This window comes from Centruroides vittatus, unplaced genomic scaffold (genome assembly GCF_030686945.1).
Source record: "Centruroides vittatus isolate TY-2023 unplaced genomic scaffold, ASM3068694v2 contig_439, whole genome shotgun sequence".
Classification (NCBI taxonomy): domain Eukaryota; kingdom Metazoa; phylum Arthropoda; class Arachnida; order Scorpiones; family Buthidae; genus Centruroides; species Centruroides vittatus.
Genome location: NW_027122239.1, coordinates 3,829,509 through 3,850,015, shown reverse-complemented (window position 1 = coordinate 3,850,015; position 20,507 = coordinate 3,829,509). Strand labels below are relative to the sequence as shown.

Sequence of the window (20,507 nt, the reverse complement as noted above, 5' to 3'; positions counted from 1 at the left end):
ATTTTTTTATTTATGATTAATGCAACGTATTCATTATAAAATGTATCGAAGTATGCATGGTTAAAGACGGAAAACACATTAACCATTATATCCACTATAATTTCACTGAACCTTTTGTTATTCCTTAATATATGCATTTCTGGTTAGCTTATTTTTCAAATAAACCTGTTGCTTTCAGAATGATTCATATATTATTACTACATATACACAATTCATAAAAATGAAATATCTGATATTGAAAACGAATGATTAATTTAAGAATTCAGCATCGAGTTGCTTAACTTTCCGGGCAACATTTGGTAGTACTATTTCTTATGATATTTTATTTAAAATTTTTTTTTCATATTTTAACTATTATGTTTTTAATAATATTTATTAAATTTAGTTATTTAAAAACAATATTTTCCTGTCAATATTTTACTTTTGATTCTCTTTGAAAATCATTTTTATATTCTGTAATACTATAGTAAATATTTAATTTCTTATCAAAATTTTTTATAAAAATAAAACATGGTTTTTTAGTTAATAATTTTTACAGCTTACGTTATGTATGCTGTAAAAATTATTAACTATATAACTATAAACTATAAATTAATATCGATTTTATTAAATAGTTGCAATACATGAGCGTACTTTCACACTGTTCAATAGTATAGCGTAGTACCTACTTATCCAATCTGTTGTCACGCAAGAACTTTTTCATACAATCATCACTCTTTATTACGTCTTTCGAGACGTCACTTAAGCCCTGGTCACACTGCGATTTCCAGCCGAGCGGGCGACTGCAACTGCGACGGCTCTTCCCGTTAACTACTAATTCCCTTCGAAAACCAGCGCGACTGCAACCGCAACTAGAAAGAAAAAGTTTGTTCTACTCGCGACGATTGCAAACGCGCATCCAATCAGAAAACGTCTTTGTGCCACGTCACTCTTTATTACGTCTTTCGAAACGTCACTTAGACAACAATCGAATAAAGTCAGTAAATGTTCCTTGTCCTGTTCGATGATACACGCAATGTTCGGAGATTACGAAAATTTTCTTGCATTTATAGGTTTAATTTTCGTTTTTGCCTTTCTGCTGTCGATTATTAAAGAAGTTTTCCGTGGAATTCGTTTGTACTTGCTTCCTACTTTCGTTCCACCCGACTTTAAAAAGTATGGCGAATGGGCCGTAATCACCGGTGGAAGCGCAGGTATAGGAAAGTGTACGGCTCAACAATTGGCAAAATCTGGCATGAACTTGGTACTGGTTAGCAACGAGTCAGAAGAATTAAGAACGACGGCAGAAAATATCCAAGCCGAATTCGGTGTGAAGTGTTGTGACGTAATGGCCGATCTGACAGAAGGGAAAGAAGTTTACGACTCTTTATGGGCTAAAATTGAAGGTAACGACGTCGGGATTTTTATTAATTGCGCAGGTATCTGCGGGAAGTCACCGTGTCTTTTTCTAGAAGAGACGGAAAGAAACATTCTGATAATGATCGCTTTAAATATGAATGTTGTGGTCGATACCACGTATAGATTATGTAATTACTATTTAAAAAAGAAAAGAGGAGTCATAGTTAATATATCGTCGCTGTCGTCCTTCGTTCCTCTTCCGTATTACGCTACTTATTCCGCATGCAAAAAATTCGTGGATGACTTGAGTAAAGCCTTAATGACGGAATTATCTGGAACGGACGTAACCTTACAGTCTGTAACGCCATTTTTTGTTAATAGTAGAATGTTAAGCGATAAACCTTATTTAATGAAGTTAGGCCTATTTGTACCATCGACCGAGACTTTTTGCCAAAGTTGGGCTAAAAGTATAGGAATAAGCAATACTTGTACCGGTTACTGGTTGCACGAGGTCTTAGCTTATTGTACTCGTTTTTGTCCTTCTTTTATATTGAATTTAATTATGGGTAAAATATATTCAAATGCAGAAAAATTTAGAAAAGAAAGTCCGTAATGAAACTAATGCAGAAATTAATTAATTGATAATAAATTTTCTGTAAATATTAAATTGACTTCTCTATAAAAGACTTTTGGAATTAAAAGTATTGTTTTGTTTGTGTAATTATTATTTCAGATGATTTCTTTATTCGCAAAATACTTTTATAAGCCTTAAAATTATAATACAAACGTTTATCAAATAAATAATATAAGCTTTGAACATACCCGTCCCTCACCACCCGGTCGCCCCATTGTGGGCCTGGCCGAACCCATAATGGGCCTACTAAAAGAGGCCTTCTTAGTGCCTGCAGGGCGGAAAGAATTTAAAAAAAAAAAAAAAAAAAAAAAAGAACATAATGCGAATAAATGTGAATAAATGTCTTAATCTAAGTTCAATGTGTTTTTGCTTGTTTATGGCAACGCGACACAAGAGCGATCTCCCAAAGTGGGGTTCTTCTAGGAGCAGGGCCGTTCCTAGGGTATCTACCGCCCGGGTGCGAGAGTAATTTTGCCGCCCCTTCCCCCAAAGTTGTTAAAAATTTACAAATAAAAAAGATAAAGTAAATTTAAGTTTAAAAAATTGTACAAATATACACAGTTTATTTAATAGAATATAGACCTTTTTCGATTATCAGACATCTACCAAAAAAAAAAAAAAAAATGAATCCAAGTTATGATTCGTCGAAAAAATTTTGTTTTCGAAGATTTAAAGAAGCATAAATTAATTAAGCTTTGTTTTTCGAAAAATACCAACTTTTGAAAGGAAACTTTACAAAATTTTTTATTTTGTCTGAAAATTTCAACATTTTTAATCAAAACAAAAAAATATTAAGATTATGCCAATCTTTAATTAAACTATGTTTTACTATTGTTATTATGTTGGTATTATTATTTAAGTTATAAATTTGTTACACAATATAAATTTAATTTAACAAAATATTATTTAAATTTTATTTAACCGCGCAAAAGCAAAATATAATCAAATTAATGTATGTACTCACCTTTAATTTTTACTGTCTCTCTCTAACCACGATATCAAACAAAAACTTTTTAAGCTGTTGCGATTTACACGATTACACGTTTAAAAGTAAAATAAAAGAAATTATCCCGGTGCGTGCATTTCTATGCTTTGACCACAGACGAGTATTTTCCTGTAAAATCTTCCTCGCGACCGACGTGAAAAATAGCTTAAGACGAGTTAAAACAAGAAACTGTTATACTTGCCACTTGTTGTGGCCTGAATAAGTTGTGTATATAAAATTTGAATTTGAAATATAATTAATAATATTTACAATAGTACATATATTCAAATAATATTAGAATAGTAGTATTTTAATGATAATATTTAGAATAATATTTATGTATTATATTAATTTAATGATAAATTAATTTTTCCCTTTTTTTTAAGGCGGCTCGCGCCGCCCCCTAGGCTTGCCGCCCGGGTGCCCCGCACCCTCTGCACCCCCGGGTCGGAACGGCCCTGTCTAGGAGGACTTTCTATCGGAAACTGGCCCCTACTGAGGGGTTTACAAACGTGGGGAAAACCCAGAAAACTCCACATGGCCAAGTCGTTGAGAACGCGCTAATTCACTACCAGTGTTATCCACTCGGCCCCTGGGGAGCAAAGGGCAATATTACTAAAGAAAAATCTTTAAGCACAAAAAATCGAGACCACATATAGAAAGCGTAGCATGTACGTGATTGACGTTATTTAAATGAATAAGTATTTTGATAGGAACATTCCGTGGTAAAATTGCCCGCAAAACTAAAATACTTTTGATTCAATTATTATGCCTTTGTGTCCTTTATTACAGCTTAAATTTATCTTTGTATACTAAGTACATTTATCAATTATCAGGACTTATTATACTGGAAAATTATAGATGCAGATATTTAGTCTTACTGATCATAAATAATATTTTTTATTCAGTTCACCTGGTGAACTGAACTGTGTGAAATAATATTTTTTATTTCAGTTCACCAGGTGAACTGAATAAAAAATATTATTTATGATCAGTAAGACTAAATATCTGCATCTATAATTTTCCAGTATAATAAGTCCTGATAATTGATAAATGTACTTAGTATACAAAGATAAATTTAAGCTATAATACTTTTGGTTTAATTTTTTTCCGCGATTACGAAATATCTAGAAGTAATGAGTTTCGCAGTAAATTTTTTCGATTGAAACTATAAATTTTTTCAGTATTTTTAAGGAACATTTTATATTTAAAAAATGTTAACTAAAGATTGAGCTGGGTTTGTGAGACCCACTGTGATACACTGAGGGCTATCTCTCTGTGGCCCAACTTTCCTTATAAATACTTTAAGCTTAATTGTCTGATATTATTTTTATCAATCACTAGATTTGCACGATACACACTTCCAAGTAACAACTGTAGAAAAGGAAATAGAAGAACCCTCCACATCTGAAGCAGCAACTACACAGCATCCTGAGCTGTTATATGTCAATAAAATCTCTGCTTTGCAGTCTGAATTGTTAAAAGTCAAAGAGGATTTGTATCGGTGCAAAAAGCAAAAGATAATCTATAGGAAGAAACTGAAAACTCTTCAAACAGAAAATCTCAAGCTTGATTAAGAAAATGCTAAACTTAAAATAAAACAGTTGTCAGCTGATAAACTTGATTCCTTACCACCGAGACAGAAACTTGTAATAGAGCACATGTTGAAAGCATGCCATATAAAAAGCAAAAAGGGTATGAGATATGACATTAATTGGTTACTTGACTGTTTGCTTTTAAAAATTAGGTCACCATCTGTCTATGAATTTTTGAGAAATAAAGCCTGTCCTATAGAGATCCTAGTGATAATGAATTATTAGATCATGATTATTGTGCACCAGAAACGTTTAAGTTTATTCTACATTATTTAGGAGGTTACATTGTTCATCATCTACTGCCATCACTTGGTTGTGATGAATGCAAAAATATATTAACAGCAAAACCTGAAGACATTTACATTCGTCAAATCTCGAGGAGGTTTGTCATATCCAAGCTATAAGCTTTGCCAATTGATGTACTGGGCAGAAAGCAAAGTATGTGAACAATTAGATAAATAAATGCCGAGACTAAACATGGAAACATAGGGGCAGGAGACAACGATTAACTATATATAAATTTCCGACGAAAACCGGAAGTCATGTTATTTCAATTAAAAAATATTCAACTGAAAGGTGGATCGATGACCGGCACGACTATTGCTAAAGAAAAAGTATGACGTACAGGGACATGCCACTACTAATTTGAGGTGGAGAGCATATAAAGTTTTAAATGAAATAAATTAAAAATATGATTAAAAATTGCAGCCCGGCATTGTGACGATGTTACAATAAATAATTGCTCGTCAATTATAAATTTGAATCTTTTAAAATTATCTTTCTCGCTTTTTCATATTCTTATAACTTAGTGTGATTTTTTAAATGTTACTTAAGCAATTTCATGATAAAATTTTACAGTCATTTTTTGACATTAAATTGTTTAAATAACAATAGAACATTATGGTTTATTGGATAATTTTCCTACCTCTCAAGTAGTTTCCAAGAAAAGTTCAACAAGAAAAATGTAAATCGTTTGTAGTGATTTATTATGATAAATGTTATTTTTTTTAATTATTATTTTATGGCTTATGTATAAACTTTGAATCTTCTTATAAGTTTTAAGTAAATAAGATCATGTTTATAAGTGAGATGGAGAATTCGAAAGACTATTGATCTACTGTGCGATAAAGAATCTTCTGTAGTCCTAAACGTAACGCTTCACTAGTTATTCGACCTAAAACTTTTAATTCAGGTATTTTTTATTTAGTTCACCTGGTGAACTAAATAAAAAATATTATTTCTGATCTGTAAGACTAAATATCTGCATCCATAATTTTTCCAGTATAATAAGTCCTGTTAATTGATAAATGTACTAGTATACAAAGATAAATTTAAGCTATGATAAAGGACACAAAGGCATAATAATTGTAAGTTAATAAAAGATCCTTAATAATTATTCAAAACCCATTTTGGATCCTTTTGAATTCGCTACTGAAAAAGAGAGACTTTCTTTAATTTCGATATTGTACATTTAAAAAAAATAGTACTACACCACTAGGCATTTTTCTGTAATTGGGCTGCAATTTGAAAAAATTTATAGGTCTACATTTTGGGACTTTTTGAGTCGCATGTTCAAAACAAACTTGTACGAGCAGTCAGTTTTATACGACATTAATTAAACTAATTTATGCAAATTTAGTTAAATTAATGTCGTATAAAACTGACTGTTCGTACAAGTTTGTTTTAAACATGCGATTCAAAAAGTCCTAAAATGGCAGTTCCAGTACACGTGTCTTGACCTTCTTATATAGTAGACTTTGGATAGAACCATGTATTTGTGTCGCCATCTGTTGTTTTATAAAGTAATTAATTTGTGTATATATTTTTTTAATTTAATTATTTTTATTTGTATTATAATTAAAATCGCATTTATTAATAAGATAAAGTGAAAATATTAAATATTTCTTATCTCTTATTTAAAATATTTCTTATTTCTTAGCGTAAGACGTAATAACATAGCCTCAGGCCTATTGACAAAGACTATTGTTGCCATTATTCGTATATATAAATAACAGGAAAAATCAGAAAATTATTTTAGGTTTTCTTTTTTAATAAATTTTGACGTTACCGTTTTTAATAAAAGATTAGATACAGATGGAGAATCTGCAGCCTCCAGGCTACACGCTACCTTTTATGGTTTCTAATGAGGTCATATAAAGTAGATAACGTAGTTCCTTGTAAGTATATGGATTCATTTTTCTTCACATTTTAAAAAAAAAATTAACTAAAAAACATATTTTGTGTTCTCTTTTCAGTTAGATAATTTTTATATTTTTAGTGTATATTTTTAGTGTATTTTTAGTATATATTAGTGTATAAACACTAATGCAATATCCTATACATTACATGGATCCTTATGAAAGTTCAAAGATGGAATTTGGCCTTCTAATTATAAATTTTTTTTTCGTTTTTTTCCCTGACGTCTCCTAATTACTGCGAAAATGACTAAAGCACTAAAAGGTGGTGGGGAAATTACTGTAGTTTCTTTTAAATTGTCAACTGAATGGCAGTTTTAAAATAAATTTGGGAAATTCCCTACTTAAAGAATGGTTTTCCTCATCTAGAATGTTAATTTATTTCTTAATATTCTAAGCTTAAGTCGGCAGCATTGCGTGATTAACTTTAGTTATGGATGTCAAAATCTATATTTTTCACGTATACATACAAACAGGAAAATTTAATAAAGATAAATAAAAATGAATATAAATTTCCTTATATAAACTTAATTTAATATATCTAAACACTCTGTAGAATAATTTAAAATCTAAGAATTTAATTTATTAAAATAGGAATAAGAATTTTATATAATCAAAGCCACGAACAACGGCCATGACAGAACGTAAACGGCCGTTGTTTGGAGGTTAACTTGTATGCAAATTTATCCAAACTCAATATTATTAATTTGATATTTCTTATTTAAAAACATCCAGCAACGAGTTGAGTAACTTTCCCGGCAATAAAAGTAAAAACTGCGTGTGGCGCCATTTGTTATGATATCTTATATCAATTAATGATTATGAATTTATCTTGTATATCAATTTATTTTAATAAAGCTTAAAATACACCCATCAAATAGGTGAAAATAATAAAGCAGGAGTTTCGAGTCAATATGATGGACGACAATGACCTAAAGAAGTGGTCCTCCTGCTCTTTCAAATGGAAGATAGTGTCATAAAAATAATCTTGAACCTTCGGACGAAGTGCCGAAATGAAAATTTAAAGTATTTTGTCTTTTAATTTTGAGTTTTCAACATTTTTAAATGAATTTTTTTCATCTAGATATACCGGATTTGAATTACTTTATCAACGTAAACAATCTGTAACAACTTTAATCGAAAGGTTTAAACGTAAATAATGAGAGTTTAACCTACTTTTATTAGCCTAATTAAAATATACCGGTAAATATTAAATATAAAAAAATATATAAAACATAAAATCCATCATATAAAAAACTTAAAAATTGGGAAAAAGTTTAAGGAAGTGAAAGTTATTCGTGTGAATAATTCATTTTCTTCTTATCTCAGTATGTATTTGTAAGGTTCGTGACCTTAAAGTAATCGGTATTTTCTTGAACATCCAGATAATATAGGCCTACAGAATTTTATAAATAATAAAATACACTTGTTTTTATTTTTACCGTTTTATTTTAACAAAATATATTTATAACATGATATTATCCCGACAATATATTTAACATTTTCAAATATTACAAAAATATTATTTTTTTAAATAAATTACTACTTATGTAGTGCTATATATAGGCCTAATTATTTCCTTTCTAAAAATTCTTTCTCTGATCAACCACAAAACAAAAGTTTCTTCTCAAAAGCATAATTTAATCGACCGATTCAGCATTATTTGCTACGTTATTTCTTTAATTTTTCCGACTCGTCGAACATTATTTTTAAACCTAAATTCCATACAAATCTCGGACAATAACGAAAACAGTAAGCTACAACCTCGTGTATCCAGTAACCAGTAAAATTCTTATTTATTCCTATACACTTAATCCAACTTTCACAGAAAGTTTGGCATAAAGGAAAAAGTATCCACAATTTTTCTAAATATGGCTTATTATTACCCATTGGAGTATTAACAAAAAACGGTACAAGAGACTGCAAAATAACATCCTTACCTTCTAATTCAATATTTACTGCTTTAGTAAACACGTCTACAAACTTTTTGCTAGCAGAATATGTGGCAAAATATGGGCTAGGAAAAGAGGAAGCCAATGAGGATACGTTTACTACAACACCATTCTTTTTTCTTGAATAATGATTTGTCATTCTGTATGTAGTATTAATTATTGTGTCGACGTGCAACGTTATCATAGTCAAGATGTTTCTTTCCGACTCGTCTAGAAAATGAATGGGTGATCTACCGTCAATGCCGGCACAATTTATAAATATTCCAATGTCTTTATCTTCGATTTGACTCCATAGATAATCGTAAACAGCCCACCCTTCAGTAAAATCAACGTGGACGTAACAACACCTCACATCAAACTTTCCACTGATATCTTCTACCGTAGACTTGAGTTGCTCCAATTCATTGCTGACGAGTACTAAATTCAAACCAGATTTAGCTAATTCGTAAGCTGTGCATTTTCCTATACCAGAACTTCCACCGGTGACGACAGCCCAATCTCCGTACTGTTTTAAATCTCTCGAGAAAAACTTAGGTATGAAATAGAGTTGTATACCTCGAAAAAACTCCTTAAGGAACGTTAGTAAAAACATAACAACAAAGACAATACCTACAAATGCTAAGAACCACTCGTTACCCTCCGACATCTTCAGACTATCGAAAATTTTGTCGTGTTCACTCGAGTGAACAAAACCTGTTTTTGAACTTGGTGGCAGCGTATCATGGATGTATTCTTTTTCTACTGTGCCTATACAGCTCGATGACGTGTTTACCTTGACAGAAGAACAACTAATCAGTTTATCGTGTTTTTTTAGCTTATATTCTTTTATGATTCATGTATTGTTTTATAAATCCAATAATCATAAAGGTAAATATTATTTTATTATTTTATAAATGCAATTATAAAACAATTTTTAACTTTACGATAATAAACTCCAATTTAATTACCTTTACAACAGGTTTATAAGCATTTTTAATGGACGAATTTAATCTTTTAAATACTTTTTTAAGGATAATTTTGAGGAAAGTTTTTCAACAATAAGTTATAAACAATGATCTAAAATTAAAAAAGTATATTTAATATATTATATATATATACGCAATTCGTAATTATAGAAGCATTATAAAAACGAAATAAAATCTAGTATATAATTATATGAAGTTTCTTTATGATAAATAACACTTATTGTCTTCTGTAATTAATATATAGTAAATAAATATTATTAATGTTTTATTATTTATTTACATGTTTCTAAGTACTTATTAAGATTTAAATATACGAAAAATTATATGAAAAAGTTTTCAAAGATATTCTCTTGTCCTGGGAACTATATTTTTTATTTTAGGTCAAGTTATACCCTTCGGAAACTTAATAATATATCATAGAAACAGGGAAGAAATCATCCTAATTCTATAATAAATCAGAATTAATCTTAAAATGTGAGCTTCAGATAAAAGATTTATACCAAATTATAAAATATCTGTCCTATATTTGTTATTTATAAATTGACCGTATGAACCTTAATCTACACAGAGTGTTTCGAGCATCCTGTTAAAAAACTTTTAGTTCATTTTTAACCTTATCTTTAAGAATTTTAACTTCTTTTGCCATTGTTTGTAGCTCTTTGACAAAGAATAATCCTTCAATGATATGAGTATCCTTTCTTACCTGCGCCCACTTAGCGACTTAGCTGCGCCCACTTAGAGCACTTAGCTGCTCAGAATTCCGACTTAGTGTTCTTCGTTACTGAACACTGCCTGATCTTATGTGTATTTTATGTAAAATACGTGTTACTTTAATCTGGAATTTACTTACCAAACATGTGGCTAACATGTCTAATTACACATTTGAAGAGTACGTGAGCTTAGTGTAATGGAAGAGCTGCTCGTCACTTTTATCAAGATCGTTTTCAGCATCGCGTTACTCCGTTACTTGTCATTTATGCCAGAGTCAATTGACTGCTGCGGGAAACAAGCGCCTTCACAGCAAACAAAGACAACTGCGGTGAACTTCCACACGCCGTACTTTGAGGAAACCGTACTTTATCGACTTGACCATATCCCGTCGACAAGTAACCGAACCATTACACGTGGTATGAGTTTGGATCACAGTATCCTTTGGCATGTTCTGCGTGAGCAACACCCACATTCTTACCACCTTCAGAAGATACATGTAATGTGTCTGGCCGATTTTGGCCACTTGCCGACGTCTTTAGATGGTGTCTACAACGTTGTGTGAACGGCACCATTTTCCAGAGCTAATTTTGTTCTCAGGTAAAGTCAAATTCACCAGGAAAGTTGCTATCGAAACAGTATTTGGGATGAAAACCCGTATGCTACGCATTCCCATGGATTCCAGGAAAGGTTCGGCATCAATGTGTGACCAGGTATCATTACTGGTCGTTTGAATGAGACATACCTTCTTCCATCACACCTAGGCCTAACAGATCACAAATACTTGATCTTCCTACAAGAAGTACTGCCCAAGATTATTGGAAATTATGCCATTGAATATTCGGCAACGAATACGGTTTCAACACGACGGCACACCATTACATTTTGCACATGCCGTCGGCGATCATCTAGATCAAAGATCGATAAGATAAGGTGGTCCAATAGCTTGGCTTCCACGATCGCCGGATTTAACTCCACTTGATTTTTCCCTCTGGGACCATACGAAGAGCCTTATTTACAAAACTCCTGTACAGTCGGAGGACGATCTGTTTGCACGAATTATGGTCGAAGCAGAAGAAATTCAAAGCACACCAGATATTTTTGATCGTGTGTACCAGAACATGCTTCGTAGATACAATGCAAAGATATAGATATTATAATATCTATATTTTTGTTATAGTCTTAATTAGAATTTAATTAAAAAATAAATAAATATAATTTATATATTATAAATTATTTTAATTAGATTGTAATTAAAATCCTAACTATTTTTAGCATTAAATGAACTTAATAATTACATATAATTAAAATTAATAATATTAAACTTGTTGCTATATAGCAGGGGTGGCCAACTTTTGTGTACATAAGATCCACTTTTTATCTTAAAAATGTGTCGCGATCGACTTGTTGCCATAGGCATAGTCTAAGTGGGGCGGGGAGGTGTGAAATACATACTATGTTTATACACTGTGTTTAAGTACGAGGTGTACTCCCGCGAGCTATGGGTAGATAAGCAGAATATATGTTCAAAACTATTTTTTATTTTTTAAATCACTTATTAAGTTTTCGAGATATGGGTTCATAAAGAAAATAAATTTCCAACTTTTGACATTTGCAGCTACGAGTTCATTCCGCATAGGCGGTACCTAAAAAAATCGATTTTTGGACACTTTTTCAAGATAGATTTTCAGTAACGCCCTGTATATACCTATGTAAAAAGCAACATAATTGTTTAACGGGCCAAAAAACTCACGTTCAGGGAAATTAAAACAACATGAGTAATTATTAACAATACTTATTAATTCAAATTAGCTACAGATAAAGGCAGATTTAGAATTTATTTTATTACCTTAACATTAATGGGAGGACTGAGTTCACTTGTCTCTAACCAAAAAATCATAATTAGGTGTATATCCTGACAAAGATAATAATAATGAGTCTCCAGTATGGGAATCAGTCAGGACAGGACGTTGTTTAGTCTTCGTTAACTTTAAGTATGAAAATGCCGATTCACACAGGTCCGAAACAAGAATAAATATATTCACTACATTTGGTGATACTGGAATATTTTTATCGGTTGACGTATTTCTAAAAATCCAAAAATATAGAGGTCTGTTGCCGAAAACGCTCACTTATCAAGTAAATAGATAGATTAGAAAAGCCACAATTTAATTTAAAACAAAGAAAAGGTACTTACATTTTAAAGAGGAGAAAAATTGAAACTCAACGTTGTCACCGTGGATAAATAATATTGATTAATAATTATAATATTGTTAATAGTAAAGAAAAAAAGTCACCGTATGACAGTACCAAATATTCAAGCTAAATGGCTGTGTTTTCTACGAGTTTAGTCATAACTGCATGCATATTGTGCTTTTGCGCGTTACGTTCACGCGTTGCGTTCAGGTATAAGTTTAACACATTAAGTCAAGACATCGCGAGCGATCGACCAAAATTGGCTTCGCGATCGACTTGTTGGCCACCCATGCTATATAGAATCGTACTTTTATTCAGCATATTTTTCTAGAACACGATGAAGTGTTGTTACATAAACATCAGGCTATTCAACGTACAATATTCATCCTTTTTATTAAGTCGATACATTGTCAATATGCCTTGGGCACAACAGTCCTCTTCGTTGACTCTGTGAAGTAAACACTAGGAACTGGGATTTGTAACCTTTTCCGGTAGATTTACATCGAGCATACCATAAAGATTTCAGTCTCGGCTTTACTCCAAACCTATTCTTCGAGAGAAAGTTTTACCAATTGTCAAACTTCATACTCACAAGATAACTAAATCAATTTATTTTATCGCTGTGTGGCATTGTTACAGTGAAATGATCTCGGCTTTCAATTCCTTAATATCAAATGTAAAACAAATAATACTGTACGTTGTTGTGAATTATAAGAATGTAACCAAGTGGCGCTCTATTTTTTTGAATGTTGCTTGGTTTTTTTAAAAAAGGAAGTACACTTCATATACACTGTTGTGTGATATTCAGTTCTTGATGGTATTTTCATTTTGGTATATTATTTTCTCCCGATTAAGACCAACGAATACAGGCATATTAGATGTACTGTACAGTACAATACATATGAAATATATACATAGCCCATTTTATATATACCGTTCAGTTCTTTTTCTGAACTCTGTATATCCTGCACACACAAAAATAATGGGATATAAGTCAAGTTTGTTACAGCACAGTATGTATGCTTTGTCTTTTTATCAGTTAGGTGACGGATACCACTTTTAATTTTTTGTTGTATTTTTAAGATTTTGTAATTTGTTTAAATACGAATAAAAGACTAAGCGACACCGAAAGAAAATATTCGGGGGGTGAAGCCTGAAAGGGAAAGGAGACAGGTGCATTAGATAACTATAGTATTTCAGGAAACCTGCTTTAGAAAATACAAAAAGTACACTACAGTGAAGATGATGACACAATAGAAAACCAGTTTGAAGTTGTATACAGTTTATAATAAACTTTAATTATACCTATAAGATTCTACAGACAGTTGTGAGCTGGACCCCATTAAAAGTGTTTCTGATGGTTTCCACAGCTCCTAAGGCCAGCTTCCAATGCAAACTATTATCGGAATTGTGTTTCTTCAAACGCCAGGTTATGGCAGCTTTCATAATCTAAATTAAATAATACGAACAATTACGAATCTCGTAAATTACATTTTTATTTAAAAAACTGTGCACTGAATACATAGTGCAAAAATTTCATATTTAAGAAAAGTTTATTTTTAAATGTAATACTATTTTAAAGTAACATTATTAACCGTGAAATGTATTTAAATATAATATATTTAAATTTTAAAAAATCGAACAAAAATCAATTTATATAGGATATTATACAGGAATTCAATTAATAAAGATTAAGTTTTGTAAATTTTTACTTTTATTTTTAAAAATAGATTAACTTCAGGCTACATATTATGTAACAAGAAAAATACAACATAATAAATGCAGAGATTCTCGCTGTGTTTTGATAGATTCTTTGACAATTCTTCCTGTGTTAAAAAAAGTTGACGGCCCGACCAATCAGTGACAGGATTACCGACTCGGAAGTTAGTGGCGCTGAGATCGCTTGGCGTCATTAGACGTTATGACACGAATCGTCGATGACGTAGCTATTTAAATTAAATTTCGATGAGCACGCGGGAAAGATACTACTTCCGTCTCTCGCTACCCGCCGCAGTTGAATTTAAATCAAATTAATTAAAACCGCGTTAATTCATGTAATATAAATGGTATCCAAGAATTCGTCTTTGAAGGTGCTTAAGTCAAATTAACTTCATACCAATGCTGTGGAGTCGTGTAAACATCTATCGACTCCGACCAGGGGTGGACTTGTTACCAAAATAGACCCGGAAATTCTGATGTCATCACGCGACCTCTGAATAAAGGGTTCAATAAATAGAATTCTAATAAAGATAGAACGTAGAAACGTTTTTATTCCCAAGTTAAAAGACTCCTCTAAGTAATGACACAGTCAATGTATAAATATGTATTCGATAATTTTTACTTTTCCGGCTGTTATATATAACAGAGGAAAAGTGTAGCGATCCGTCAAAAAATGACCCCTCCCAAATTTTTACATTTTTGGACTCAGGACACCTTGAAATGTCAAGATATGCAAAAGATTCGGATTTTTCTTGTATGTATAGATGTTAAACTGTGTATGGGGGCACGATTTTGTTCACCCTGTTTGAAGCCTAATAACTTCTGGGGTTCTTAAATCAGAGTCGGATGGTTTAACACAGGAGTTATTAAGCTTCAGAGTGGTTGAACTAAATCGTGCCCACATACACATTCTAACATTTCAGGTGAGGACATCTTAACGGATTTTACTGTACTATTATAAAATGACAAAAAACTTAATTTTGAGGGCAGAGACAAGTTTTATAATAATAAAAAAACACAATATGAATGCTAACGAGTAAAATAGTCATTAAGTCTGACCACACTGGAGATATGAGACATGACTCTTTCTATAGGTCCATCCTGTCTATTTTCAATTAAGAATCAAAATTTAATAGCATTAATGCCCCTTTATACACAAGCTACTGTGCCAAATTTAGTTTCTTAAACTTTATTCATTCTGAGATATTGTTTAATATCTCAGAACAGAGAATAAAGGAATTAAACAAATTAGACGCCAAGGCACATACACGAATTTTCTCCCTTTATTTGACATTTTTTGAATTTAGGAGGTCTCCAAACGTATAGATTTGCAAAAAACTCAGAGGGTCAAATTCGACATGATTCCAATATTTTTTCGTTTTATATACGTAACAAGTCGGGAAGTAAAAAGGAGTCGGAGTCGTCAAAAAATCCGCCGACTCCGACTCCGACTCCGACTCCACAGCCTTGCTTCATACAGTATTATATTGCATTTTTAGCATGAATTACAGCTTAAAACGTTTTAATAAAGGCTTCGGGAAGTCAGGAAGGGATTAATCCATTTTATATTGTTTCTTATGGAAAAATTTGTTTCGATTTTAGAACGACTTTATGTTCGAAAACCGAGGTTTCACCGTATTGCAATTACAGTGTGTTCTCGTATAACGTTTCTTAACGTTAGGATTCCAGAATGCGACTCTCACGTTGTACAAGAACAGAACATACAGTACTGAACATTGCAACAATATTATACATATACAATAAATAAAAGATTGTTTGAGCAGGTAATTAATATAAAAACGCTTAATCTAGCGATAGGATTTAACTATAATAAGAATGCAATAAAAAAAAGTTTAAAAAATTTCAAATACAATACTGTATCTTCAGCGAAATTTCTTTATTGTTTATGATTCAGCAGTCATTATTTTTCTTATATGTTTATTACTTTATGCTTTTGTCTGTCATACTTAACACGAATAAAACGTGACCTGTTGCTTAAGTGTTCATCCAATGATGCGCGGTAACGCTCTATGATATTAAATAGGATGAACACATTATTGTAATGTTAAAGTGCCAACTTTAAGGCCAATATTTAAATAATTTAAATATAGTTTGTGTTCTGGTAAATATCATGAAAAAGAAGAAATATTGTCACACTTCAGCGAGATACACGATATTACATATTTATCTAAAAGTTTTTTCAATGGAAGCTAATGAATAATGATAAATGTATTAACTTGTGTAATTTATAGACTTGAAATTTGATGGTATTAAAATTTAATTAATTTTTCTTATATATTTTGTAGTAATTTGTTTTCTGCTAACATTATTTTATGCTTGATTTCAAATATTACTTCTGTGACAGACGAATGAACGAAGGTGTTCATTCAAAAATTTTTCGATTTTTCCCCTCCACCATTTTATCAAAAGATCTGTTGAAAACCATAAAAATTATTTCTCACGACCTTGCTTCCTCGTTGAGGATGATCCATCTAGTTATGCGTATGTCACCCGGAACTTTCAGAAGTAATTCACGGATTGGACACACGACCTTAACAACGAGACTGACCTCATGGAAATAACCCAAGTGGAAAAATAATACGAGGGAACGATGACAAATCCGGGCAGTCGTCGTTTGGTTAGCCACAGCGAGCCCAACCCTGGAAAAACTCCCCGCAACCTTCCGATCTACGTCCAAGCGACCTCACCTAGAAGACCGGGAATTAATACCGTGGAAATATTACCGTGTGGATTGTTTTATACTGTGGACTGTTTTATTCTGGGGATTGTGTGCCTCTGTGGAATATACTGTCTAGAATCGTGGATACCCGGCGGCTCAAGGAACTCTAACATCTCCTTAACCAAGGTATTTATCAACTCGCGGATCGTTTGTAAACTCTCTCTCTCCATATATCTAGGAATACGTTATTGTTAGCCATGTGTCGTGCTCTAATCTCTGTTGTTTTTATTAAATGTATTCTTGTTACTTAGCCAGTGTCCCGAGTGACTCACTTCCTCGATTCTCCTACCTCCACCTCCATAACGAACGTATCCGCTCACCCGCGACCGCTCGCGTGACGTAAGAATCATCCGTCGCGATTTCCGAGTCTTGACAGACTCGGTGGTGTCACATCCTGACGAGGAATCAAAGAGACTCCGACCCTCCGGTCACACTTCAATGGAAATTAATGCAAATGAAATCATGAATATAGAGGAAATTATTTTAAAAAGTGGTACGAGGATTTTATTTTGAATAGATTTCAAGTTAAGAAAAAACAGGACGTTAAAAAGTACGTATCATTTCCATATATCAAAGGAATATATGAAAAATATCAAAAAGTTTTCTATAAAAACTCAATAAATTTGGCCCCCGCCCAAAAAATAGATTGTCAGAACTAACGAAAATAGACCATATTAACCTCTTAACAGTGAGGGACGGAAATAGCCGTCCAAGGCGATCGAGTGGCAGTGGTGAGGGACGGAAATAGCCGTTCAAAAATTCTTATAAAATACCTGGACCATTTCGTGAAGTCGTAGAATTTTCACGAGTAGTTGGGTTCTCCAACTTTGTTTTGGAATATCCTTTAGTTCTCGAGAATTTACAATAAAAGAAAGAAAATTAAAATAAATATGAAATTTTAGACGGCCATCTATCGACATAAATCGAATTTAAATCTCCCGCCGTCATCTGATTGGTTAAAAAAATTAATATTCCTAATTGGCTCGCGTCAGAAAAAAGTAGGTGTGACTTCTGTAAATGACGCTATCGGGAGTGCACCGATGCGACCGGAAAAAGTAAACAGCCTACGTCATTAGTCTAACGGTCCTTGTCTGACCTACTTTTCGTAGAATCAACATTGGAGTAAGCTGTAGTAAAACGTAGTAGTTTATAGTAAAACGGTCTTCTCTAATATTCATAGTACTTTGTAAAGCTCGGATTTCAATTTAATAAGTATTATTTAGTTCAGAAACATTATAAATACATCATTAAGTAGGAGAATAACGAAAAACTTTATTTTTTAGTATAATACAATTTACAAAATCAAAAGTTCGTATATCGTAATATTATAAAAAACTACATCGAAACATACAAAGTCACCTAATTTACTTAAATTCAGTTCATTATACAACTGTAGATACTCTTGCCTTCCTCAGTTTCCTCAAAACAAAATTCGAAAACTTCAATTAATTCTATAAATATTTAAGCGCCATTACTATTCGAATTAACTGTAATTACAAATATAACTGAAAAATATTTTCGACATAAACCCTAGGCAATAATTATCAAAACAAAATTCTTCAAGTATAAATTTTTCTGATCGAGTAATATGTAATAATAGTTTTATCTATTACTCTTGCCATATTCAACTTTCTATGTTCACATCCATTTAGTTTCATCTAATTACACTTTAAATGTAAAAAAATCTACCAACAAATAAGTTTTCTAATAAAGATACTACTTGCTAATTAAAGTTTGTATTCTTCTTTGACGTAGTTCTACGTTTTAGCACTAAATTGGTAGACATGTCTAAATAACACGCTTATAAACACTAAATGCCATAAATGTTTCGAAATTAGAACTAGATAATTATATGCACAAATAAATTTACATGCCTTCATTTACATCCAAACAAAGATCAGTTCTCCCAAATTGTCGAAAAATAAATTATTTTCAACTTTTCTTTCTGAATTTAGAACTAATTCACAGTAAACTTTATGCCTTAAAATATCCATTGCAATCAACGCAAAATGTATGAATCCACGTAATAAAAAATTATCGCAGTGAACTTCGAAAAAACGAGAAACACAGAATTATTAAACCGCACTTTACGAAATCTGGCGCGAACTGTCGTATACAATAAACAAAACGAAAATGCTCTTGTCCAATGTCATCAGGTGACAAAAAGTTTCTAAATAAACGCTAAAAGTTTTAAAGAATTCTTTCACAAAAACCGATGAATTTAATTAATACACAATAACTAAATCTGTTTAATAAAGGTTAATAATTTTCCATTATAATTATGCAAATTAGATATAAAAAAGATCATCGCGCAAATTCTCCCGCGAACCATGGATGACTCTTACGTCATCTGGATTGAAGTTTCCTGCAAAATACTGAAAATTTTTATATAATTATTTTACTAATTCAGCCAAATTTAAATAATATAAAATGTCTAGATCTGTTTAATAAAGATTAGTAATGTACTATCATTAATATGCAAATTAGATATGACAAAGATCACTGTGGAAAAATTCCCGCCAAGATAAAAATAGCTTTCGGTCACGTGATCACCAAGAAATACGCCTTAAATTTAATGTTTGTGTACAAATTAATACATTTTAACTAATGTCATCGTTTAAAATTTAATGTTTCTGTAAAAATTAGTAAATTGTAACAAATTTCATCAAAGACAACAGAATAATTTTCAGCTTATAAAAACTCTACAATAAATGATTATTTCTTCGAAAGACGTCGATATGCACGAATAAATAATAAATATGCAATAATGCTTTTATCCATTTTAAGTGGATATTGTAAACATTAAGCTATTTAATTTGTTTGGCTTTTATAATTTAGTTTCCGAATATTTTACTGTGAAATTCCATTCAGTAAACAGAAACAAAGACAAGCTATTAGTTATAAACAGGACAATAGAATAATTTTTACGTAAATTGAGTGAAAATACAGAAAAAAACGAATTATATCAAAGATGGGGACAAACAAGCTTACATCCCTAGAACAGAGCTTATAATTTGTTGTCAATTCCAGCCTGTTCCTACTTTGACTGTTTTATGTTGGTAAAAACTTATTTTTTTAAAATAAAAGTACTTTGTTGTTAGTGAAGAAAGATAAAAGTATCGAAATATAATATTCAGAATTAAAAATATTGATGTATGTCCATATTAGAAATGTATATTTTTTTCCGATATTAGAAATAATATCACGAAAAAAACATTATATAAATGAAATACGGCCATAAACAATTTCTTTCTGTCAAATAAATTACGGATTAAACAGGCTTATCTAGAAAAATTCAATCGCGAATAACTGACTTTAAATATACAGAGGATACAGTATGCTTGTTATGTGATAGTATTTGCGTTTACAAATTAACAGAATTTTCCTTTTTTTTTACACATTATTATGCTATAATCTAGGAAACTATGTTTAATAATAAGACATACTACAGAAAGGGTAAGAAAGGAACGTCAGTCATTG

At 31.5% G+C, this 20,507-nt stretch overlaps 2 protein-coding genes across 2 annotated transcripts; one reads left to right on the top strand and one right to left on the bottom strand.

The window, feature by feature from the left end:
• Nucleotides 1-972: 972 nt before the first annotated feature.
• On the top strand, nt 973-2,076 carry LOC136977114 (very-long-chain 3-oxoacyl-CoA reductase-like). Its single transcript, XM_067272555.1, has one exon. It carries the CDS (start codon nt 1,004-1,006, stop codon nt 1,949-1,951), a length of 948 nt encoding a protein of 315 aa, XP_067128656.1. The 5' UTR covers nt 973-1,003; the 3' UTR covers nt 1,952-2,076.
• A 6,218-nt stretch (nt 2,077-8,294) lies between these two features.
• Nucleotides 8,295-9,402, bottom strand: LOC136977113 (inactive hydroxysteroid dehydrogenase-like protein 1). Its single transcript, XM_067272554.1, has one exon. The coding sequence runs from the start codon at nt 9,343-9,345 to the stop codon at nt 8,419-8,421; it is 927 nt and encodes a 308-aa protein (XP_067128655.1). The 5' UTR covers nt 9,346-9,402; the 3' UTR covers nt 8,295-8,418.
• Between the last annotated feature and the right edge of the window lie 11,105 nt (nt 9,403-20,507).